General features: G+C 40.3%; 1 protein-coding gene across 1 annotated transcript in view; it reads right to left on the bottom strand.

Moving 5' to 3' along the window:
- LOC26529665 (dipeptidyl peptidase 4) overlaps positions 1 to 23,922 on the bottom strand; it is a 146,383-nt gene extending 122,461 nt beyond the window's left edge. The window contains exons 1-3 of the mRNA XM_047013024.1: positions 23,622 to 23,922; positions 23,273 to 23,546; positions 22,949 to 23,216 (exon numbers count right to left, since the gene is read on the bottom strand). Of these exons, the coding sequence (XP_046868980.1) occupies positions 22,949 to 23,216; positions 23,273 to 23,546; positions 23,622 to 23,827 (748 nt within the window). The 5' untranslated portion in view covers positions 23,828 to 23,922. The remainder of the gene's footprint in view (positions 1 to 22,948; positions 23,217 to 23,272; positions 23,547 to 23,621) is intronic.
- Positions 23,923 to 26,073: the final 2,151 nt, after the last annotated feature.

Here is a 26,073-nt window from a genome sequence, read left to right as displayed (position 1 = left end):
GTGTTACATTCGAAACAGATCACCAACAGCAGCTTTAGTTGGTATGACACCTTATGAGGCATGGACTGGAAGGAAACCCAATGTGCAGGGTATGCGCATTTTTGGATCGATAGCAGTTGCATTGGATAAGACACGACGAAGCAAGTTTCAGGCCAAGGGCAGAGAATATCGACTCGTAGGATATTCACTGGTGTCAAAAGCATACAGGTTGTATGACAAAGAAAAACGAGAGGTCGTTGAGAAACGGGATGTAATGTTCAAGGATCCGAATGATGTGGTTTCGATTGTTGAATCCCCAGGTCCAGCACAAACAGTCACAGGTTTGGAAATGCGGTGGGACGAATCAAGTAAAGACGATCTGGAAAATGAGGAATTTGTTAGCGCTGAAGATTTCGAAGATGAGAGTTCAGGGCAGAGCGACGATGAATCTTGCCAAGCGGAAGAACAAGAACCAGAACAAGAGATACGACAGGAAGGACAGATCGGTCCTCGAAGGCCACGTTTGATTCGCACCGGTAAGCCAGGACGTCCCAAGAAAATATACAATCGTGTAAACAAGTTACATGTAAAGGAATTGGATTTGCCACAGACATTTGATGATGCGATGCAAGGTAAGCAATCTTCATTCTGGAAGACTGCTATGGATAAGGAATATGAGGCTCTGTTGGCAAATAAGACATGGACACTGGCAGATTTACCCAAGGGACAAAAAGCGATTGGTTCAAAGTGGGTATATACTATCAAAAGGAGTGGCGATGGAAGCGTGGAGCGGTATAAGTCTCGGTTGGTGGCTAAAGGGTGCTCACAGATATACGGCGTCGATTATACCGATACCTTCTCACCAGTGTATCGTTACGAAACGATACGGCTAGTTTTGGCTATAGCAGCGGAGCTGAAACTATAACTGCACCAAATGGATGTGTGCACAGCCTATCTTAACAGTGACCTAGACGAAGTCGTCTATATGAGGCAGCCTCAGGGATATGTGGATAAGACAAATTCACAACAGGTGTTGAGGCTGAATAAAGCTATATATGGATTGAAACAAGCAGGAAAGAAGTGGAATGCCAAGTTGAATGGAGCTCTATGTGATCTTGGATTCACTTCTTCCAAGAACGAGCCGTGCCTTTATCAACAGGATATAAAAGGTAGACTTTGTTTGGTACTAATATATGTAAATGATTTACTTATAGCTTGCCAAAAGATGGATGACATGATCGCAATCAAGGCAAAGATTGCGATGAAATTCGAATGCGTCGATAAGGGTCCGTTACGAGAGTTTTTGGGCATGCAAGTAGACCGGAATGATGATACAGGCAGTATCATGATGAATCAGGCTCAGTACATAAAAGGCATGCTTCAAAGACATAGTATGGAAGTGTGTCGAGCAGTTGCTACTCCATTGGATGCTGGTTTCCAAGTGGCGTGCAGTGACGAGAAATGTGTCATACAGGATGTGACAATGTATCAGTCAGCAATCGGAGAGTTGATTTGGCTTGCATTAACATCAAGACCTGATATCTACCATTCAGTTATCAAATTGGCGCAAAGGAATAAGGAACCTCACAGTGAACATGTCGCAGCAGTTAAGCATGTTATGAGGTATTTGGCGGCAACGAAGGATCTTAAGTTGCACTACCGATCGTGTGGAGATGCTCTTATGGGATACGCTGACGCAGATTGGGGCGGTGATGTGAGCAACCGCAAATCGTACACAGGGTACGTGTTTTTCTTGGCAGGTGGCCCTATCTCCTGGAAGTCAGAAAAACAATGCAGTGTGGCGTTGAGTAGCACAGAGGCCGAATACATGGCTATGTCTTCAGCGGCGAAAGAGGCTTTGCATTTGAGGCGATTGTTGATCGAGATTGGATGTGGAGAAGCTGGGACATCTACGAAATTGTTTGGAGACAATTTGAGTGCTCAATCTCTGGCCAGGAATCCTGTGTTTCATGCTCGATCGAAACACATTGACATCAGACATCATTTCGTTCGAGAAGTTGTTACAAGAGGCGAGATTGATCTGGACTATATATCGACTAAGGACATGGTAGCTGATATATTAACGAAAAATTTGTCTAAGCAAAAGCATAATCATTGTGTCAAGTTATTGAATTTAAACTAAGAAAGTAATTGTAATTGGCACACAGAATCATATTGAGGAAGGGTGTTGAAAATACCATATGTTTCTGTTTGCAGCCCTGTATTTATCCCTGGTTATATCGATTGTACTAAGCTTGTAGGTTATCGATATAAGATGCTTTGTAACTCTGTATATTTTGGCTTCTTCTTCCTTTTCCGCCCTTGAAAGTGTACGGACACTTAATAAAGATAAACTTATAATTTAACGCAATCCACTCGATCCTCAACAATAAAGATAGCACCAAGCATTACTCTACGATTAATTAAAGAAAGAAGATTGATTAAAAGAAGCCTGCTGGAGTATGATGGCAAATTGACATTGCGATCCCAATTTAGACCGCGAAGAGCAAAAAGCAGAAATTGCTTTTGCACAGATTCAATTTTTCTTTGGTGCGTCTCATATTGAGGTGACCATATGCAAGATGCGTACTCTAAGATAGGACGGATTTAAGAAGTATACAGAATTTTGGTTGTGTACGGATCGTCAAACTCTTTCGACCATCGTTTCACAAACCCAAAAACATTCATAGCTTTACTAACTGTAGCAGAAATATGAGGATTAAAAGTTAATTTATGGTCCATAAGAACACCTAAGTCATTGATAATATCTAACCGCTCTAAGGCAGTGTCGTTAAGATAATAAGTTGCTAAGTATGGAGTGCATCTATAAAAAGACATAACTTTACATTTAAAGCCGTTAAGGTTTAATAGGTTTATTTCACACCAACTCTGAAGATCATTAAGATCCGATTGAAGTAGGCAAGAAGACGATATGTCTTTAAAACTGAGGTTAAGCTTGACATCATTCGCGTACATAAGCACCCGAGAATGTGACACTACCAATTGAAGATCATTTATAAAAAGAGTGAATAGCAATTGTTGCTCGTTCGACTAGTTAATCTTGCTCCGCCAGTGCCTTTGAAATAAATTTAATCCATTAATTCCTCTGGTTAGGTCAGCGTAAGCCGTAAGCGGTAAGCGGTAAGCTTTTTAATTCTGCAAGTAATTTCAGGTTATTTAACAAATTTTCTTATAACTAATAATTGTACAATCTCATTTCACTTACTCAAGTCTTGGCCTCTTGGCTACGAAAAAACAACTGAACACGCGGTTCTTTTGTATGTACTTAGATCAATGCAGCTGCGTATTTTTCGCGCCTTTGTGTCTACTTATGTATAATAAAGTACCGCAAGAGTAAGATGAGAGAGAGAGTTTTAGAGTTTTTAAAGAGCGTCATTCTGTTTGTTCGGACAAAGTTCCGTTTTATAGTACAGTGGTACAAAGTTTATTCGCAGGCCCGAATTTCGGCAACATTCCCCTCCCAGCAAGCGAGCCACTGGAGCTTGCTTCATCTTTTCCGACATCGAGGACTGCTAACTTTACTGCTGGTCTGGAGAAGACACCTAATTGTGTCTGTACCTTCGCCTGGCGGACTTGACCATCCTCTGCGGTGGTCACTTCGACCAGTCGACCCTTTGTCCAGGTATTACGACGCTGATTTTCGTCCACTATAAGTACGATGTCGTCTACACCAATTGGCTTTACTTTTTTATGCAACTTGGACCTTCGTGTTATGTTTGGCAGCATCTCTTTGACCCAGCGCTTCCAAAATAGGTTGGCGAACATCTCACTCTGGCGGAACGACCATTTATAGTCGATTTGTTCCGTATCGCAAATCGGTTTTTCTCCATTTGATGAGCCAAGTAACAGATGATTTGGCGTAAGAGCTTCTTCATCTTCGTCGTCCAGGGACACGTATGTCAGGGGCCTGGAGTTGACCGTCATTTCCACCTCTGCCATGGCGGTAAGAAGACTTTCATTTGAAAATTTTTGATTTGGTGTTATACGGTATAACACGATTTTGACGGAACGCATCAAGCGCTCCCAGGCTCCTCCCATGTGAGGTGCTGACGGTGGGTTGAAGTACCACGATATTTCCTGCTGCGACAATTCTCGATGCATCATCGCATCATCCAGTTGAAGTTTGTCTCTAAGAAAGGCATCGGTCCCTCGAAAATTAGTCCCGTTATCGCTATATATTTCCTTTGGTGTGCCTCGGCGCGATATATGGCGTCTTAAGCCCATTAGGCATGAATTTGTGGTTAGACTATGCACGATCTCAATGCTTATTGCTCGCATTGTGAGGCAGGTTATCAGCATGCCCCATCTTTTCAATGACTTTCTTCCATTGATGACTGTTAGCGGCCCAAAATAATCAACTCCTACATACGTAAACGCTGGCTTGAATGTCTAGTCCTCGGTAGGGGCGCCATTAAGGGTGCAATGGGTCGAGCACTACTCAGCTTACATTGTTGGCAATTTCGATGAATCCCTTTAAGGAGAGGTCTTGGTTTTGGAATAAAATATTTTTGCCTCACCTCATTTAATGTAGTCTCATGATTCATGTGATAGTATTTTTCATGGTAGTGCCGGACTGTCAGCTTTGTAACCCAGTGTTGGGTGGGTAGAGCGATTCGTCCTTCAGGGATGCCAGCGAAGCGACTGGCTCGATTGCGTACACACAATACTCCCTGGTCATTTAGGAAGAGTTGTAACCTCCATAGTGGACTGCTCCGGCAAACGTGGTGGCCGTTTTCGATGGCTGTGTACTCTTCGTTGTAACATTCTTGTTGTATGTTCCGGTATAGAAACATTCTGGCTTCATTAATTTGGGATGCCAGTTGGTTTGTATTCTCATTTGATTTACGTATTTTGTTGATCAATTTCCTCTTATAGGCGAGTCTGATGGCTTGCATGTTTGCTATTGCCCTTGTCAAACGATTCCATTTTGAAAAGTACTCGTAATTGATTCTTGCTGGTTCTCTTCGCATGTGAAGGAAACGAGGACGCAGTTCCTCAGTGACTGTCCTTTCATTGGTAGTTTCCGTCGGCCAATCTGCCGGCGGTAGTTTTAAAAATTTGGGTCCTTCGAACCATTGTGTGTATGTTTCAGGCCTATGTTGTCGTTTGGTGGCGATGTCCGCAACATTTAGTTTGCTTGGTACCCATCTCCAGTTTCTGGCCTCTGTGAGCTCACATATCTCGGCTATCCTAAACATTACATATTGTTGATATCGTCGTGGGTCTCCATTGAGCCACGCTAGTACCGTTTTCGAGTCGGTCCATAAGTAACATTCCTCAAAGTCGATTTCATGTTGTGCTATTATGTTTTTCATCAGTCGCGCTCCAGTTACTGCTGCCTGTAGCTCCAAGCGGGGTATCGAGAGCGGCTGCAACGGAGCTACCTTGGATTTGGCTAAAACGAGACTCAAAAGTATTTGGTTATTTTGTTCGATACGGAAATACGCAACGGCAGAGTAGGCGTCTTCTCCCGCATCCACGAATACGTGAATTTGAACTCGGCAGTCTTGTGCATGCCAATTTTTAAAATAGCATCTCGGAATTTGCACGTTCTTTATCAAGGGTAAGAATGACAGCCATGATTGCCACATATCCTGCAGATTGGGTGGTATTTCCTCGTCCCAATCAATCTTCGATCGCCACACTTGTTGGAGCGGTATTTTGAGATACATCATTATACAGGATACAAAACCCATGGGGTCAAAAACTGACATCAAAACTTATAAAATTTCCCTTTTGGTTGGTGCGACTTTTGTCGCTATTATGTTGCGCTTCAGGCGTACAAACTTTAGTGCACAGGTGAAGGCATCTTGACGTGGGCTCCACCGCATGCCCAATATTTTCTCATAAGAGTGTATCTCTTCACGAACTGTTTTTCTGTTTTTCAAGAACTGTTTTTCTTCGTAGGTTGTTGAATCGCGAAGCGCAGCGAGTACCCGTTTGGAATTCGAACACCACTTGTGCATATGGAAACCTCCGCGTGCATGGACTTCTCCAACTTCTTTCGCTAATGTAATGGCTTCTTCTTCGAAATGGCATGAATCGATGTAGTCGTCTACGTAGTGACTTCTCTGAATAGCTTTAGCTGCAGAAGGAAACTCATCTGCGTGTTTTTTAGCGTTCAGGTCGCGCACATAGTGCGCTATACAGGGTGAGCACGTGGCTCCAAATGTCAACACATTTAACTGGAAAGTTTCTACGACGCCTGTTGTCTGATTTTGCCATAGGAATCGTTGTGCTTTAGCGTCTTCTTCTCTTACTGCTATTCGATGGAACATTTCGGCGATGTCACCGCTCACGCCAATTGCTCTCATTCTAAAGTTATACATAACCTGCAGCAAGGGCACGAGTAAATCGGGTCCCTTCAGAAGAAAATCATTTAGGGCTACTCCTGATGATTCAACTGCCCCGTCCCACACCAATCTGACAGGTTTATGTGGATTTCGTACAGTAAAAATGGGCAAGTACCATGCATTTTCGGGTTTCTCCAGGACTTCTTCCTATGTCAACTTTCTGGCATATCCTTTGGTTATCAAGTTTTGTATTTGACTATGTAGCTCATTTGCAAAAGGAGGGTCTGCTGCCATTTTCTTTTGCATGCATTGGAGTCGTCGTTTTGCTACCGGCAGGCTATTTGGAAATACACGGGGACCATCTTTCCAAAGCAATCCCGTGGTGTACATCCGCGAGCTACAGCTAACAGTGTCCTCCAGAATCTGTAGAGATCGCTCTTCATCAGGGGACTTGGTAAACATCGGCGGTGATTTTTCCTCCGTTAGCAAATGTTTTTTAACCATCTCATGCAAATCCAGATCGCATTGACACCGAAGCAGGTTGAGTCCTCCACCAGATCGTCCCGATCCGCCATATATAGTCCATCCTAGTCTCGTTTTTGCAGCAATTGGTTGCTGCCATTTTCCTTCGCGCACCTTTAGCGAAGCTATGAGATTCGGATTATTACTGCCTATTATCATTTGAGGCATTGCGTTAACAAAGCTCAGGATAGGCAAGTTTTTTTACGTGCGGATATCTCTGTTTTATCCTATCTGCTATCATCGTCTCGGCTGAGAGGCCAATGGACTTAACTATGCAGACTTCATTTACTTTAAATAATTTATTACCCTGTCCTTGTTTTGAGATTCTCAAGTTCAGCTGCTTGGATTCCGGCTCCTGCCGACTAACATCGCCGGTCCATCTAATGCATAGGGGATTGGCGAAACCTTTCACTTCGAGCGCATCAGCCAATTTTTCTTCTACAAGTGTTAGAGTCGATCCGTCGTCCATAAATGCGTAGATATGGACGGATTTCGAATTGGAGTGCAAAGTGACTGGAACGATTCGAACATAGCATTCTGGCTGGTTGGTTAGTGACGATGATTGTGCAGGACGCTTTCCGTCACCTCCATGTGAAGAAGACGATGATGTTTTGCTTTGCAGCCATTTATGTCGCAAGCTACGCGACTCCAGCAGGATCCCTTGTGGTTTTTGAGGCACTGAGCACATAGGTGATGGTTATTTATCGCGTTCCACCTGGCTTCGACTGACATCCGCAACAACTTTTCGCAAGACACTAGTTTGTGGTGTCCTTTGCATATCGCACAGAATGTGTGTTGATGGTTATCTGTAGGCGCTGCGGTATGCATCACTCCTCTGTTGGTTCTCTTCTTGTCGCTTTCTAGTAATATATTGGGCGTCGATACACGACTCGCTGCTTCAGCCAACTCAAACAACCAATCCGCTAGGTGCTGTATGTTCGGGTACGGTATGGATTTTGAATGTAGGGCCCAGCTAAGCATCATATCAGGTCCCGTCTTCTCGATAAGCTTTTGTAATAAAGTAGGGTTGTTCAGGTGCGCATCTAGCTTGCTTGCCCTAATGGTAGCGCACATATTTTTTACCGAAAATGCACACTCGATCAGCGGTTCTAGCTTGCCCTTTGGAGGAGGCAAATTTCGCACATTCTCCATCAACAGTTTTATTATGTGTTCCGGGCGTCCAAAGTACATTCTCAAAGTACTTATAACGCTCGGCAGCATTTCTGGGAACAGTAAGCTGTCTCGCACGGCTTCAAGGGCCCTACCTTTCAGATATCTCTGCAGACGCATAGCGTTCTCCTCGTTGCTGTATCCACCGATCCGGGTGCTAGTTTCATAGGTGCTTATGAAAAGTGGCCATTCTCTTGGATCTCCTTTGAAAACTGGTAATTCCCTCGGCATTGATTGTCGAGCAGCTACTTGTTGTGGTGTTATGCCATTGGCTTTGCACGGCATGCTCTGCGCTCTGGTACTCGTCGCCTGTGGAGTGTTGGTGGCACTATCATCCGTCATCATTATGTATCGAGGTATTCCAGCAGCATGTTGTGGATGGTTCTTCGCTTCTCCGTTTGACCGTACTCTTGGGTGGAGTAGGGCGTACTAACGGCGCAGATATTCCCTTTCGAGGCACATTTCGTCCTCTAATTGTTGCAAAAGTATTTGCTGATCTTATATATATATTCCGGCATTGCTTCATCTTCCACGTGCTGATCTTTGTCACCTGGGTGGTTAACCTTGAAATGTGATTCAGTTTCGAGGTTATGTTCGCCTTCATCAGGCACGTGGCGACATGTCTCGCACATCCAGGAACTCGAGGTGGCACTGTTTTTTGATCCGCAGCAGGTGCAGTGGAGTTGAGTTGCACACCTGGAGCATGTGAGCATTTCCTGGTTGGCCGGTTCCTGGCACAGACCACAGTTTCCAGTCGTTGCCATGTCTATACGTAATTTTACGCGTGGTAAAATTTAAAATTGTTCTTTCCTTGGGATTTGTGTAGTCCCTCCTCTTTAGGTCTCTGTAGCTCTACTACACCGTAGGAATTAAAGAATTTGCTCAAAATTCTTTACGAAAGAGTAAATTTAATTTCCAATAGAAATTAAAAAGAATTGTTGCTCGTTCGACTAGTTAATCTAGCTCCGCCAGTGCCTTTGAAATAAATTTTATCCATTAATTCCTCTGGTTAGGTCAGCGTAAGCGGTAAGCGGTAAGCTTTTTAATTCTGCAAGTAATTTCAGGTTATTTTACAAATTTTCTTATAACTAATAATTGTACAATCTCATTTCACTTACTCTAGTCTTGGCCTCTTGGCTACGAAAAAACAACTGAACACGCGGTTCTTATGTATGTACTTAGATCAATGCAGCTGCGTATTTTTCGCGCTTATGTGTCTACTTATGTATAATAAAGTACCGCAAGAGTAAGATGAGAGAGAGAGTTTTAGAGTCTTTAAAGAGCGTCATTCTGTTTGTTCGGACAAAGTTCCGTTTTGTAGTACAGTGGTACAAAGTTTATTCGCAGGCACGAATTTCGGCAACAGCAATCGACCCAAATGACTACCCTGAGGTACTCCAGAGGTCACTTGAATGGTCTTAGAAAATTAAGACTTAAAGAGGACCTTTTGTGTACGCTTAGAAAGATATTGAAGAATCTAATCTAGCAAAAGGCTGGGGATGCCAAGTGCGTTTAATTTATATAAAAGCAGAGTATGATTAACAGAGTCAAAGGCCTTGCTGAAGTCAGTATAAATGACGTCAGTTTGCACGGCAGTCTTTAACCCTTTGATTGAGTGAGATGTAAATTCTAATAGGTTAGTAGTTGTCGATCTACGTTTTTTAAACCCATGTTGGGATGACGAAATGATTGAGCTACAAAAATGCTGCAATTGAGATGTTATTATTTTCTCAAATGCTTTGGGTATGGCAGACAATTTAGAAATACCCCTAGAATTGGAGGCTTCGGACTTCTTCCCCTTTTTATGAAGAGGAATAATATATGATTCCTTCCAGATAGGCGGGAAGGCGGAAGATGTGACGGACAGTGTAAACAACTTAAGTATTGGCTTACATAGGGCCTCCGCGCAAAACCTTTATACGCAGCCTGGTATTCCATCAGGGCCAGGTGCATATATTGGTTTGACGGAACTGAGCACGCTAAGAACCGAACTTTCATCAAACACAGGGTCTAAAATGCAATTAGGCGATTGTAAGTGATGAGGATAAGGAGGATTTGCTTGATAAATCGAAGAGGAATAAGTTGTTTTGAAAAAATCAGCAAACATGTCGGCTATTGCCTGATCATTGTCAGCTTTATTGTTTTCGAAAGACAATTAAGACGGGTGCACCGATGTCTTACGTTTAACATTTACAAATTTATAAAATTGCTTAGGATCGCGAGAAAACCTAAGTTTACATCGCTGAAGATAATCCTTATAGCAATGTGAATTCAGCACCATAAAATTTGACCGGATTTTTTAAATCTTTTATAACATCTCGATTTTACGTTCTTCAAGTTACATAACTCACGTGAGAACCAAGGAGGTCTATCAGACCATCCTAGAGTCACACGCGGGACACAAACATCAAAGAACACAAACATCAAAGACTCAGAAGTTTTATAGAAGACAGAAATGGCAGAGTCCATATCCGTGCAAGTATACAGATATGTCCAATCATTAGTTAACAAGAGTTTTTTAAGTTTAGTAAAGTTTGTCTTGCGAAAAAATCGGGTTGGAGGCATCGAGTTATTATGTCGAGACATAACACCAAAAGGAAGATCAATGGTTACATCCAGAGTTGGATGAAAGTTGTCTTCGGGGATAACTAAGGGATCAGTTATCACATTTAAAGTGCATTACATTGTCACACAGCCAACAGTTAAGAAAGTCTTCACTGGTCTTGCTGGGATTATTGCAATTATATTTGCAACAGACAGACATAATTAAATAATTGATTTATACAAAAACAAATTATAAATCAATATGTAAATAAAATGGGAAAAATGTATATATATGTTAAGAGAGACGTATACAAACCAAGGCAAAAGCTAACTGCAATATGCAAATTAGAAAGAGAAAACAAAAAGAGAGAATATTTGTATTTATCGCGAAGTTAACGGCCGCGAGCGCGATCAAAAGAGAAAACAAAAGAATAGAGAACACCAACACCACACAAACAAAAACAAACTATGAACTGTAAATTGAGAGCGCGGGTGGGAGCAAAAAATAGAACGAAATCAAAAACTAAGCAGCGCAACAACAAAATTATATTTGCGTTTGTTAAAGTTTTGATTATAAATTTATATAAATGTTTGTAAATTTAACGCAAACTTCGCGATGAGTTTAGCGATTTTTTAAAAATTAGTAGGGCATGAATTTAAATTGAATATTATAAATTAGCTTCACGAAAGAATGAAAGACAAAAATTAAGCGAGAGCGCAAAAAAAAAAACACGACCGACTTCGATGAGTGACAATAAGAATCTTGATATAGCGGACATTTAAGTAGGCTATCAAGAAAACCATGTTGAGAAGGAATTAAGAAAGATAGATTATCATCAACCAGCCAAGAAATATTAGGCAAGTTGAAATCAACTAAAACTATAAAGAAATAGTAATTTTAAAAGGGGAAATTTCGCGAGGCCTAGAAAACTTAAACTTTTGAATTAAGACCTTAGCAGTAAAATGGGAGAAGATGTAATAGAGAGTGCTGGTGACTGCTTATGGGCAACTTCTCAGAAGGTGGAACGATCTTGAATTGCGACAATAAATGTACGCTAGAGTCACACTCGGTAGACAGCTGTTTGGACAGTTTGTTTAAAGTAAGAAACTTTAGACGAAGATACCTCTAAATACGGCTAAAATCAAGCTGATGGCTGGCACAAGATGGGCAAGTCCAGCGCATTATGCCAAGCACAGGCTTAGAGACAGACAAACCAGAAAATTTGTCATAGTCGCGGCCGTTAAGAAAGGCACATTTTAAGTGAATAAGATTATCGCCGAGCCAACAAGATGTTGCTTTTTACTGATCATCAAAACGATCAGAGTGCTTGTAAGTAGGTAGACAACAAGCCATTAAAAAGCCAAAAGAAACACAAGGCAAATATATATAAAAATATATAGAAAATTTAAAAACACATTAACGATAAAAAATCAGTAAATACAAATAAAACAAAGCGACAGCTAGAGTGCACAGAATAAGAAAGAGTGCAAGAACAGTTATAAGCCAAGCTTTAGGGAGCACAAAGAGGAGAGAACAGCAAAAATAAAAATAAAACACTGGCACTGGTGGTATGATCGTGGCGATAAGCGGAGTAACTGCAGAAGCAATGAACAGAGAGAAAAAAAAACAAAAGAAAGCAGAAGCTTTTTTTTTTAATCTTCTACTGCTGCTCATTGTATCTTAAGATTTGCTTCTGCTGTGTTTCCCCATCTTTTCTAATTGTATCAAAAATTCTGGATTCGTTTATTTTCCCTAGCTGCTCTAGTCCTTCTCTTAACTCATCCCCGACATTGCCTTTTGGCTCTACTCCAAACAGCATTTTGCTCGGCAACTTAATGCTTAATGCTGCTATGATGTGTGTTATTTAAACAGTGTTCAACATTCCCCCATATCCCATATCAAATCCTAAAATATACCTTTCTCTAGTTCTGAGAATTTAGCAAGCATTGGTCCTAGGCTACGATTCAACCGCTCAATTTGGTAATTAGCTTGACGGGACCTTGTGGCAATCTTAATGGGCTTAACGTCATTTTGATTTACAAACATCTTTGATGACTCGAAACAGCTTCCTCTATCCGATACTATGTCAAAGGGTCAAGTGTAGGCTCTAAAAAAGTCGTTAAGAGCCAGCTCCGCTTCTTTAGTATTTGTCGTATTTGTTGGATATAGACTGTAACAAAATTTGGTAAAAACGTCAAAGTGAATCAGTTCAAAGAGTCGGTTCCCTCTAGGTATACTGTGTAATATTCCTTCCCCTTTTCTAGACTTTGACGATTACCCAACACACTTTAGGCAATTGCTAATGTGTTTCACAACTTTCTCCTTCACGTTGGGAATACAATATGTTTTTTATTAAAGTCGGCAAAATAAATGTAACAGGCAGAAGGAAGCTTTTTCGACCCCATAAAGTATATATAATCTTGATCAGGATCAACAGCCGAGTCGATCTAACCATGTCCGTCTGTCCGTCCGTTTGTATAAACTCCAAGATCTCTAAGACTATAAGAGCTAGAGCCACCAATGTAAATGTAAAATGTAGGGTTAATTGGAATTTTGGGCACGCCCCCTTACGCCACCAGAATTTACATAAAACTGTTTTTCTTTAAAAGTATAACAGCTAGAGACATCAACTTTGGTATATATATAGTAAGCGCGCAATAACTAATTATTCAAAATTTTTGGTACGCCATATTCCGCCACCGGAATTTAGAAAAAACTGATTGCTTTTGCAATTTTGACTATCGTGATCACACCAATTAATTTTTTTTATTTCTACCAAACTACCAAATTTTATCGAAATCGGACTAGAAACATGCAAGATATACGTATAAACATTTAACTAGGTGGTCACATTCATTTGGTTTTCGAAATTTGAAATATTTGTTCATTTGGTGCATGGTGAAGTAGGCGAAGGCAAGGTTTGACTTGAAGTGATTTATTGGGGCCGCAAGCCCGGTATTTATAGGGGAACATTTACATTGGTCTTATGGCTAGTGTCCTTAATGGTACTTAATGCTAGACATTATGCCTAAGTTCTAATTACTTCTAATCTATCCCTAAAAGTATGTGGCCTAATCCTATCCCTAAAAGTATACTACACCACCTTTTTTTCAAAAAGAAAAATTTATATTTTTCTCATATCCTTTTTATATTATTTTTATTCTATCTAAATGTACTGTTTGCTTTTTGTTTTTATCATCAGTTATTACTATATTATTGTTAGGACCTATGCTCTGTATTTTATATTTGCCTGTGTATTTGTTTTCTAATTTATGTCCTGTATCATTTTTTAAAAGTATTTCTTGTCCTTCAGTTAGCGATACTTTTTTTGTGTTTTTATCATATGTTACTTTTTGTAATGTTTTAAATTTTTCGATAAGCAGTTTCGCTCTATTTCGTGCTATTTGTAGTTTAAATTTTATTTCTTTATTGAAGTCATCAATGTTGTAAATGGGTTCTACAGTTTCAGATGAGAATGGGACAGTTTTAGGATGTTTTGCAAAGAAAGGTGCATAACCATGCATGGATGGAGTGGTGTTAAAGCAATATGTGAAGTATGCTAGATATCCCAATTGTCTTTTTTAATGGATATACATATATGACCTGATGTACTCATTGAAAGTTCTATGGCTTCTTCCTACTGTTCCAAGAGTTTGATGATGGTGCGCAGTGGAGTTAATTTTAGTTATGTTAAAATTTTTGCAAAGTTCTATTAGTATAGAAATCGTATATTCTGTTCCCATGTGGAAAATTATGTTATGTCCCGAGATTTTTCTTCTAATTCTACTTGATGAAATCTTGACATTAAGTCTTAACAAGAGAAGTATTTAGCGCGTCCTAGTTGGTCGAGGATATCGTCCATTCTGGGTAGTGGGAATGTATCCGCTACTAGTTGTTTGTTAATTTTTCTATAATCAACTACCAATCTCCGCCGTTTTTCCTTGCTGCCAGGTAGCGACTTTTTAGGAACCAATAAAATCGGACTATTGAACTCAGACATAGATGGTTCAATAATATCATCATTGATAAATTTGTCCACTTGTTTATTGGTTTCGTTTTTTTGACTGTGTGCTATCCTGTAGTTTTTGGTGTAGACTGGTGTTGTGTCTTTGAGTCTTAATTTTTGTTTATAGAAATTGTTGGAGGATATTTATTCAGGTTCTATTGCGAATACATCATCAAATTCTGAGCATAATTTATGTAGAGGTTCTTTCACGAAGTCGGGAAAATGGGGTGCTAGTTTGTTCATTATTGTGGATTTATGTTTTGAATCATGTTGTTTGTCTATTTTTAAGATTTCATAATCGGACAGTTTTTCATTTAATAGGTTTATATTTGTAATTTGCACTTCTGTGTTGTTAGTATTTAATATGCGGACATATGGGTTATTCTTAGAAGGGTGTAATTCTTGATTAGGGATAAAGATGTTATCAGTAACCATAGAATACATAGATGCGTCAAACTCAAGATTTTTTGATTACAAACGCTAGCTTGAGCCTGGAACCCCGGAGAACTTCGGCAAACCGAACAGCCTAGAACCCCAGAGAGCGGCCGCAGCGAGAGCGAAAAACGTTCGCTCGCAGCAGTGTCGCTACGCTTCGAAAATAATTCAGTCTGCCACAGATCGCAGAACGATGAACGCATGTCTGTGTCGCTGTGTTCTCGTTTTGCATATGTATGTGTACACTCGTCGGTACATGCTCAGGCTTCGTAGTGTGTGTGTGACGTGAAGTTGTACAACATCGCATTTGAATCGCTCGCTCGCAGACTTTTTGAGTTTTTGACGAGCTAGCGACAATGCGAGAATGAGATGCGTGCTTAACTACGACTTTGACTCCCATCTTAGTCGAAGTTTTTCATAATGCTTTTTATATTTTTTTGATACATTTTTATTTACTTTTTATACCCTTGCAGAGGGTATTATAAAATTGGTCAGATGTTTGTAACGCACAGAAGGAGACGTTTCCGACCCCATAAAGTATATAAATTCTGGATCAGCATGAGAAGCTGAGTCGATATAGCCATGTCCGTCTGTCCGTCCGTCTGTGCGTATGCGTTTTACTCAGCCGTCTTAAGAGCTATCGGGATGAAATTTTTTTTTTGGGTTTCTTATTACCCGGGTAAGATAAAGTATGAAAATCTTTAGGATCGGACCACTATATCATATAGCTCTAAAAGAAACATTTTCGCAAAAATTAGAGTATCCCCATGTAATTTACCAATATGACAGTATTAGATATAAATTCTAAGATCCCATTGGAATCTGATCGTATAAATAGAACACAAGTTACAGTCAATATAAATCGGTTCTAACGCTGCCGGCAGCGCTGCTTGCTGCCTACTACGTCATCATCAAATCAACAGAGCACACGCATACACACACAGACGCAACGCTAAAAAAAGAAGGCTTTATAGAAGTTGGCTGGGACATGTGTCCGATTCGCGAGAGGCATGCCCAAAAAAGATGCTACAAGTGTCTATGCTTCGGGCACAAAGCAGAAAATTGCACTAGTGCCAAAGACCGCACAAACTGGTGTCTTAGATGCGGACAGACTGAGCACAAAGCAGCCACATGCAACAATAAGCCAGTTTGCTTTAACTGCGTAGACGCAAAACGCACAGATGTGAGCCACTACACTGGTAGTCGTCGTTGCCCGCTGGCAACCACAGGTGAGCAAGACGCCAGCAAGAAATGATGAAGATCCTACAACTAAATCTAAATCACTGCGGGGCGGCGCAAGATCTACTGGCGCAAACTATACGCGAGCTAAACGTAGATGTAGCAGTACTAAGCGAGCCTTACAAGACTCAAACTGGATGTTTTTGGGCTGCGGATAGAACGTCTAAGGCTGCCATATGGGCCTGCAGTAACAGAGCGCCGGCCGCAGAGGCTGTATACTCCTCTGACGGTTATGTGTGCGCAAAACTAGGCGATATTTGGCTATACAGCTGCTACCTACCACCTAGCCTCCGTTTGGAAGAGTTTGAAAGTAGACTCGACAACCTCGCTGCGCACGCAAGGGGTAAAAGAAAAGTCGTTATTGCTGGAGACTTTAATGCATGGTCCCACGAATGGGGAAGCAGCTCAACAAATGCACGAGGACGCAGCCTGCTGGAAGCTTTTGCCATACTAGATCTGGCGATTCTAAATACTGGTACAAGCTACACTTTTACCAGAGCGGACTACGGGTCAGTGATTGATGTGACTTTTGCCAGCAGCCAGATTGCAAGCGCCATACAGTGGGAGCTAAGCAGCCACTACACTGCCAGCGACCACATGGCCATTATTTGTAATATTGGCAGTCGAGCCCAACAAACAGCGGTACAAGAAAAACGCAAAATGTACAGAATTGATGCACTAAACTCTGAAGTATTCGCATCATCACTAGCGATCCCAGAACTAACTGGAGATGCCAACAAGCAGGCAGAAATGATCATGGAATCTGTAGTTGCAGCTTGCGATTGCAGCATGCCCATCCGCAGGGCTCATAGCAGACACCATCCCCATGTATACTGGTGGACCAACAATATCGCCGAGGCCCGGAAAAAATGCCTGCGCGCAAGGCGCGCCTACCAAAGAGCGCGGGGCAGCATCACCTATTCACATCTCGGGGATGAATTTGCAAGCAGACGCCGCGAACTAAAACGCGCTATGAAAGAAAGCAAACGCCGTTGTTTCCTACAGCTATGCGATGAAGCGTCGAGCGACATTTGGGGAATGGCGTATAAAATGACCGTTAAAAAGCTGAAAGCAGTCAGACCCGCTGCACCAAGCGAGGGCCACATGGTGAACATAGTGCAAACGCTCTTTCCCGATACCTCATATATGGCTCCCAGGGAAATGCTGCAAATGGATCACACTGATCACATAAGTGTCAGCACAGATGAGCTGCTAGCGGCTGCTGCACAAATGCATGACCAAAAAGCGCCCGGTCCGGACGCGATTCCCAACAAAGCGCTCAAACTAGCAGTGCGACTCCAGCCTGAAAAGTTTACCCAAGTGTACTCCAAATGCTTTGAGGAATGCATTTTCCCAGACATTTGGAAAGAGCAAGATTTAGTGCTAATACCAAAACCAAACAAGCCGCAAGATGACCCGTCTGCATACAGACCACTTTGCATGCTAGACTCTGCAGCCAAACTGCTAGAAAAACTAATCTGCACAAGACTGGAGAGGGCGAAACCTGTAGCGGGTAATCTCTCGCCGATGCAATTCGGTTTTCGCAAGGCTAAATCAACAATACACGCATTGGCAACAGTTGTTGAAATAGCGAGAAAATCAATTGAGGGACAGCGATGGAAAAACGGTAATAAAAAATACTGCTTAGTAACCACACTTGATGTGAAGAACGCGTTCAACACAGCTAACTGGAGCCGCATCATCGAGGCGCTAAGCATGTTCCATGTGCTGGTCCCGCTTATTGCCTTAATAAAGGATTACTTCCGAAATCGCAAGCTACGATATAGCACAAGGAGTGGCGATCGAATTCACGAAGTACGAGGTGGAGTTCCACAGGGCTCGGTACTTGGCCCGATACTGTGGAATGCTATGTATGACGGCATTTTACGAATAAGCCTCCCGACTGACTGCCATATCATCGGTTTTGCAGATGACGTGGCTCTCGTAGTCGTGGCAAAGCAGCTCTCAGAAGCAGAAGAAAAGACGGTCACATCGAATGCCATAGCAAAACAGTGGCTTGCGAACGCAGGACTAGAACTCGCAGATCAAAAAACGGAAGCAGTTCTTATCAGCAGCAGGAAAACGATGGAGCAGGCAAAAATTGTGCTAGACACATGCACAATCCGCTCGGCTAGAGCAATCCGGTACTTAGGTGTTTTCTTGGATACACGCCTCTGCTTCCGGGAACACTTGGGGCACGCGAGTGCAAGAGCGGCTGAACTGGGAAGATCCCTGAGCCGAATCATGCTCAACACAAGAGGCCCGGGACAATCTCAACGATTATTACTGATGAACGTCGTCAGGTCGACCATGCTCTACGGCGCGCCAGTATGGGCGGATGCGATGGAGACGAAGTCATACAGACGAGGATTAGAGGCAACATACCGTCTTGGGGCTCTTCGCGTATGCCGTGGCTTCCGCACAATTTCGGATGACGCGGCTCTTGTAATATCAAGTATGGTCCCAATAGACCTACTAGCTAAAGAAGCGCAAAACATTTTTAGAAGTCGGCAGAGTGCGGAATGGTTACCACCAGCCAGAAGGGAGGCAACTGCAGAAGCCAGGCGATCAAGCCTAGCAGAATGGCAATCACGCTGGGCAGCATCGCAGAAGGGCAGATGGACATTCAAACTTATCCCGGATTTACATACACGGGTAAACAGGCGACATGGCGAAGTCACCTTCGAACTGACCCAGCTCCTTAGCGGCCATGGATGTTTCAGGTCATACCTATTCCGATTTGGACACGAGTCCAGTGCGGAATGCACCCTGTGTAGACAAGGCATACAAGAAAGCCCTGAACATGTGATCTTTTACTGCATGAGGTTTACCAACGAGAGGCAAAGGCTAACGGCAGTCCTTGGAGAAGAGCCCACACCTTTCAACCTGGTAAACATTATGATCACATCGCAATCGGCGTGGTCGGCGGTATGCACATATGCTGCAGCAACAATAAGGACGCTACGAGAGCTGGAGAGAGAGCGCAATACCTGAGGGGCATCGCCAGCCCACTATAGACCTGCGAAGCAATACCACAAGGCAGTCCCGCAGGATTCCTATAGTAAAATTCTTTTCCTTCCCTTTACTTCTCTTGTCTATACTTCTGCTTTTTGTATATAACTTTCTTTTCCTGTTTATATTTAACCATATACCAATAAATGAATTAAAAAAAAAAAAAAACAGACGCAACGCTACATGAACTGTATGTGTATGCGTCCTTTGCTTAGGGAATGATGGAAGAAGATAAAAAAAAAGTAGTAAAAAGAGAAATAATATTTTGTTTGTGTATTGATGAATAGATGAAATCCGGAAAAAGTTTTAACAATTGTTTGAGAGTTCATATTTGGTAGCACAAAGACCTGAATCGCCTAGAAGATTGTCATATTCTGAGAAAGGGAAATTGCAGGCGATGTTAAACAAGTACTTGGAGAAAAAGATCATTCGGGCTAGTGAGTCGGAGTATGCATCACCCATTGTGTTAGTGCCTAAGAAAGCTGGGGAGTTAAGGTTGTGCATTGACTTTAGGAGATTGAACAAAGTTTTGGTTAAAGATAACTACCCTATACCTCTAATGGACGATTTATTAGACAAGCTTGGCGACAAACGATTTTTTTTAATTGGATCTAACAGGTGGCTATTTTCTCAAAAACTCAGTTAAATATACATCTTTCATCACTCCGTTAGGCCAGTTTGAGTTCCTCAGGATGCCAATGGGCCTGAAAAGCTCATCATGAGTGTTTCAAAGATTTGTGAATCATGGTAGCCAGTAGAACTATCGAAAAGCACCTGGATATACTATGTTACCTTCCTATCACAGCGACGATAAATCGACCGATAACCAAAAGAAGGCGGTAGGTGAATTGCATCAGATCGAGATCCTGTGGTTCCGGAGCTCTTGCGGGGTAGGCGGGTTGTTTGCTGAAATCTCTACCTTTTATTATAAAATTTAATTTTTATTCGGATCTCTACTGAAACTAACTTTCAATGCAATTGAATGACTCGCCAGAAAAATACTTACGAACACAGTGAGGAATTCATGTTAATAAAAAAAATGATGTAAGTAAGTCGTCTCGCCGACTTAGGTATACCATACACCAGTAAAGCAAATATTTCAACTTTATTAAACAAATGCATTTTCACATGCTTCTTACAAGCATATCTTAGTATCTCGCTCACTCAATCATACGAGCACCCTAGCGCCCCCACCATCCAACGGTCAACTCCGGCCTTATGGAAAAACGTTTATATGCATAACTCGACTGTTTTTTCTCCGATTTTAATCAAATTTGGTATTCTGCTAGATATTAGTATTAAATTTAAGTGTGCCAAAATTGATTGCATAAGGTAAAAAAATACGGGAGATAATCAAGTTTTTCAAATTACGGGGGCGGAAAAGGGCGTGTCAAAATTTTTATACACACAAAATATGTGCATTTTCTAAGCGAATATACACCAAAAATGGTGTCTCTAGCTGGAATAGTTTTTGAGATAAACGCTTTTTTTAAATTGCGGGGGCGGAAAGGGGCGTGGCTAAAATTTGAAATAAACTTGATCACTCTACATACTACACGAGTCTACATACCAAATTTGGTGGCTCTAGCTCTTACAGTCTCCGAGATCTAGGTGTTCATACGGACAGACGGACGGACACGGCTACTTTACTTTGCGGCTATATTTACTTTGTGGGGTCGGAGATGCTTCCTTCTGCCTGTTACATACATTTTGGCGACATTAATATACACTTTCACCCTATATGTATGGTATAAAAACGAAAGAAATGAAGGTGTATTCTTTTGTTCACAAGCTAGCGGTTACTGAAGGTCAAAGATGTAGATGGACCTTGTCAGTTCTATACCCTCCCAACCATGAATCTTTATTGTTATTTGTACCTAAAGATTAAAAAAACTGATCGATATCAACTCATATACCCATGTCACTAGGAAAATAAATTATAAAGCTTAAGCAATCATATTCAAATTCATTATAATTTCAGATAGCAGCATTTCTTTTCTTACACTTTAAATTTTAACGAAACATATATATAGACGAATTTTAAACGGCTTGTCTGGTATGACTCAACATTTTGAGATTCGAAACTTTTCAGACTTGAGAAACAATGGAACTCAAAGTAAATTAAACTATTGAACAAGAGGAACTAAAACTAGTAGTATAAAAGAGAGATTACTAGTTACATGTTATTAATTATTGCAGAAAATTATAGAATAAAAAAAATTATCAAAGGAATATCAAAAAAATCAAGTTAATATTATTATTTTTTTTTTGTTATTATTCATCTCATTTATGGTTCTCTTTCTTTTTTTTTTTTATTCGTTAGGGTTATTTTAAATTTTCAAGCTGCACAAATTTACTCATTACTTTTCATTTCGCTTCAAGTCAAGCATTATTTACGGAAACCATTTTTTGTTTAATTATTTGGTTGATCACAAAACGCTGAAACAGAAAATACATCAACAAATCAGAGTATCAATTGACTACCATCACCCCATAGTTTGCAAAAACTTGGTTGAAAGTCGCCAAATTGATACCGCTTAATACACTAGGCACTTACCCCATAGTATGGTCGCTGAAAGGCCTTCCATCGATGCACTATGGGAGGGTGATGATTTCTCCTTGGCGCTTTATGACCACCATTAAGCTCCGTTTCACTCACTTTGCTTTTACATTTACTCTATTTACCGTTTCTCTTGACTTGAATTATTTAATATAACCTTAATGTGACTTTAATTGATTTTATATTTGACTTATTTACATTCTCCTTTTTTTTTTTAAACTTGATTAGGGCTTCGAAACAAAATAAGATCAGAAAGGAAAATTATCTTCCCATAACAAGAGGTGGTCACATGTATTGCGCTAAATCGGGTGCAGGCAAGCATTATCCAGAGTTTGGCTAAAAGCCAAGCTTTGTCTGGGTCAGCAGCGGCAAAAGGTTAGATAGGGCCTTTAAGCCTTGCCGTACAAAAAATGCGGTTCACCGAAGGTTAGGACAACTTTCGGGAAGACACTTTTGGCCGCACCGTAAGCCCCAACAGAACGTTGTTTAGGTGTCAAGTTGGCGGTGTTTTTTCAATGTCCGAATGCCAATTCCGGAATGCAACGTCAACCCAAAGTTTGGCTGCACGTGCTCCGGGCACCAGAAATAGGTATTTGAAAACTCGCCGGTTTTCAGAAAAATAATCCTCACAACAAAAGCTACCAGCAATATTGGCCAGAAAATGAAAGGTTTCCAATCTATGATAAGATGCAGTTGGCGGCGGGGTAAAATTTTTAATTAACCTACATACCTGCTATAATTTATAACCAAATTTTTGGGACACAGCTTTTTTTTCCACAACTTTTCTCCTCAGTATTAAAATAAAATGAAGCCTAGCAAAAAAACAAGGCGCGTTGCCACCTTAAAAACGATAGATCACTTATCGCGATCCCAATATTATTCTTTAATCGATTGATCGATATACCAATATTATCTATTTATCGATTGATCGCTATTGGAAATGTGGCACGAAAAGTTTACAAATTTGAAAGTTTAAACTAGCGCACGCTACAAGCTTTATGTCTATCTGAATTATAAAAACTTTTGTTATGAAAGAAAATAAAATATTTGTTTATTAAATTTTACCCATTAAAATATTTGGATTGTTTTCTATCAGAAATCGGCACTTATTTGTTTCGTAAATTAGGTTCATATAGTGGGTGATCATCAATATTTTTTATAATTACCCTGATACAGCCAGTCAGGAACACCATTATAAATAATATTTTCATGTCCTGTTGCTGTTATTCGAACATCCTCTTCAATTGAAGGTGATTGCCTTAAAAATATATCATTGTCGGCAACAATAATTATTGATGAGGAATTTCCAAGCCAGGCTGCATATTGTAGACGCGTTCTTTGAACTTTGTATGAATCCTTTAGCTTAACTGGCATATGATGATCATTTTCTATATCATAGATTGTGTAGAACGCAGTAAAAGATTTCTGAAATATCTGTTTTAAGAATTACGTCAGTTAAATTATAGTATTTAACATTTTATTTAACTTACTTTCTTAACATTATGCCTAAAAAGAACATATTTTAAATCATGTGAACATTGATAGCCATGTACATTTAGTTGACGAATCGTATGATTAGTTACTAATATGTTTATTGAGTTTGTTGTTGTATCCAAAATGGCCAAACCTCCGTCATCGGCTTGGAATACATATTTTTTCGTAGTTACCCACGATGGCTGCAATCTGGTTGGGGTTAACTCCCCCTGTAAGTATTCATCTAAGATCATTCTACGGCCAGACCAATATAAAAGTTCATCGACATATCTATAAATAAATGGAAAGCGATCTAATATTTGTCAGGCAATAACAAATGTCGAATTAGAATGTTATATTACATACCCTAACAAATATATCGCTGTTATAATACCAGCAATTACAAAACTAATTACTAATAACGAAAAGATTATACTTCGCCAATTGTGTCCTTCATCAAGATCCAAGTCTTGATCCTTTTGTTTAGGATCTTGCACTTGCAAAGTTTCGTCCGGGGGTAACCTCCAAGAACCACCACCACCTCCACGGTCAGATGTCACATTCGCATGCATTATTCAACCGCAAACCACGCGTTTTTTGTTGTACAAACAGGATTCTAGTAGGTCAAAAATTTGCAAGGACGCGTATCAAAATGGAAGCTGCTGTTCTAAATATAAATATATATATAAATAAAATAGATATATAATTAATATAAATATAAGAATTACTCACAGCGGCGGCTTATGTTTATTTGATTAAAGATAATTATGTTCTGTAGTTTTCTGTAACCATAAAACCAACTTTAAAAATTGTCTGTTAATTTATTCTACTACTTATGTATGTGATTCTGTGGTTGAAAAAATTAAGTAAGTAAGCCGTCTCGCTGACATCGGTATACCATGTACCAAGTAAAAAAATGTTTGAAAAACCAAATGCATGTCTACACATAGTAAACGAACATAGGAACATGATAAATCTGGCGCCACATAAAAACGTACTACTTTTACGTCCCACCACGTGAAAAACGTTTATATGCAAAACCTGTATATTTTTCATCCGGTTTAAATAAATTTTTGTGGGTCGGTAAAAATTAATAAAACTAATTAGTGTCAAATAAAGTAAGTAAGTCGTCCTTGACTTAGGTATACCACACACCTGTAAAACAACTATTTCATATTTGTAATAAGTTATTACTAATAACAAATGCATTAATGTATCTATAAAAAATTCGGTTCATATGCTCTTTTTTCAAGTATACGAGCACCCTAGCGCTCCCACCAGCCAACGGCCAACATCGGTCTTATGAAAAACGCTTACATGCATTATTTGGCAATATTTATAACCTTGCAAAAAGGGTATATTAATTTTGGTCAGAAGTGTGCAACGCATGGAAGGAAGCATCTCCGACCATATAAAGTATATACATTCTTGATCAGCACGACGAGACGAGTTCAAATAGCCATGTCCGTCCGTTCGTCTGTCCGTACGTCTGTCCGTCCGTCCGTCTGGATCAGCGCAAACTCCTCCTAGACCGTAAGAGCTACAGAGCTGAAATTTTACATGCAGGCTTGTATATAGTGCACAGGTTGTATATCTCGGATTCAGCGGAATCGGAATACTATATAGCTCCCCTACAAACGCCAAAATCACGAACAGTGATTTTTCTCAATAACTTCGTTATTTTCTGAGCTATTGTTGTGTAATTTAATGTTGGTGAGTTTATTACATTAACAAACTGTGCCAAATTTGATCAATATCGGGTGACTATATCATATTCCTCACATAGGAACGATCGGTCGAAAACAGTAACTTTGATCAATAACTTCGTTACTTTTAACGCGATTGCTTTTAAATTAAACACTAGCCAGTTTAATATATCTGTTAATCACTGTACCGAATTTGATAAAGATCGAGTAACTATATCATATAGCTCCCATATGAACGATTGGTCGAAAACAGTGACTTTTGAAAAAACTTCGTTAATTTTAACGCGATTGCTTTCAAATTAAACATTTGTTAGTTTAATATATCTGTTAATGACTCTGCCGAATTTGTAGGCCGTTTTTTCGCAAACATTAGCCTTTTTATCAAAAAATTTTTGTTTGAGCGGGGCTTCAGGTCAATCTTACTGATTTATTTGTAAGATTTTAAATCGTAGGCAGCACAAAAGGTGAGCAGGTTGTCTGTATAAATATTTCAAGAACCACCAAGTTCTATCATCAGCAGACTTCGCTAAAGAGTCCACAGTTGTAATGGCCATACCATATCTTCAACGCTAAAACTAGTTGGGAATTACATTGCCAACTAAATGAAGCGAAAAAAGAACGGCAAAGCTTGCAACTGCAGATTCCACCTTTCTTGTGTGCATACCCATGGGCGCCAGCTGAATTAGTGTAAAGGGCTTCGCCCTAACCAACTAATCGTCGCGCCCAAATATTTTGTAATAGTATATTGTACTATATGCAAAAAAGAGGGTTTTTTACAGCAAGTGTAAAACGGCGGGCCTTCCGTTTTTGGTATTAGTCTAGATTTCGACTTTGCTGTAAAAAACACTCTTTTTAAATTAAAAAACACTCTTCTAAATTAATTTGTTGAATCTACTCTTAAATTAGAGCCTAACAAAAAGTTTGAGATATTTTTCTTAGTCTAGTACTTAAGGTAAATCCTGGGGATATTGCAGGCGGCCCTAATCACTTGTTATTGGGTTGGTCTGTCATTTCTTTTAAGACGAGTTCTATTATTAGTTCGCGTAAGGCAATTGGCAAGAACATTTGGGTGTGCATCATGTTTTGATTGAGTGAGATCAATAGGGCCTCTA

The sequence above is a fragment of the Drosophila willistoni genome, unplaced genomic scaffold, assembly GCF_018902025.1.
Source record: "Drosophila willistoni isolate 14030-0811.24 unplaced genomic scaffold, UCI_dwil_1.1 Seg528, whole genome shotgun sequence".
NCBI classification, from domain to species: domain Eukaryota; kingdom Metazoa; phylum Arthropoda; class Insecta; order Diptera; family Drosophilidae; genus Drosophila; species Drosophila willistoni.
This window is presented reverse-complemented; position numbering and strand designations above follow the sequence as displayed.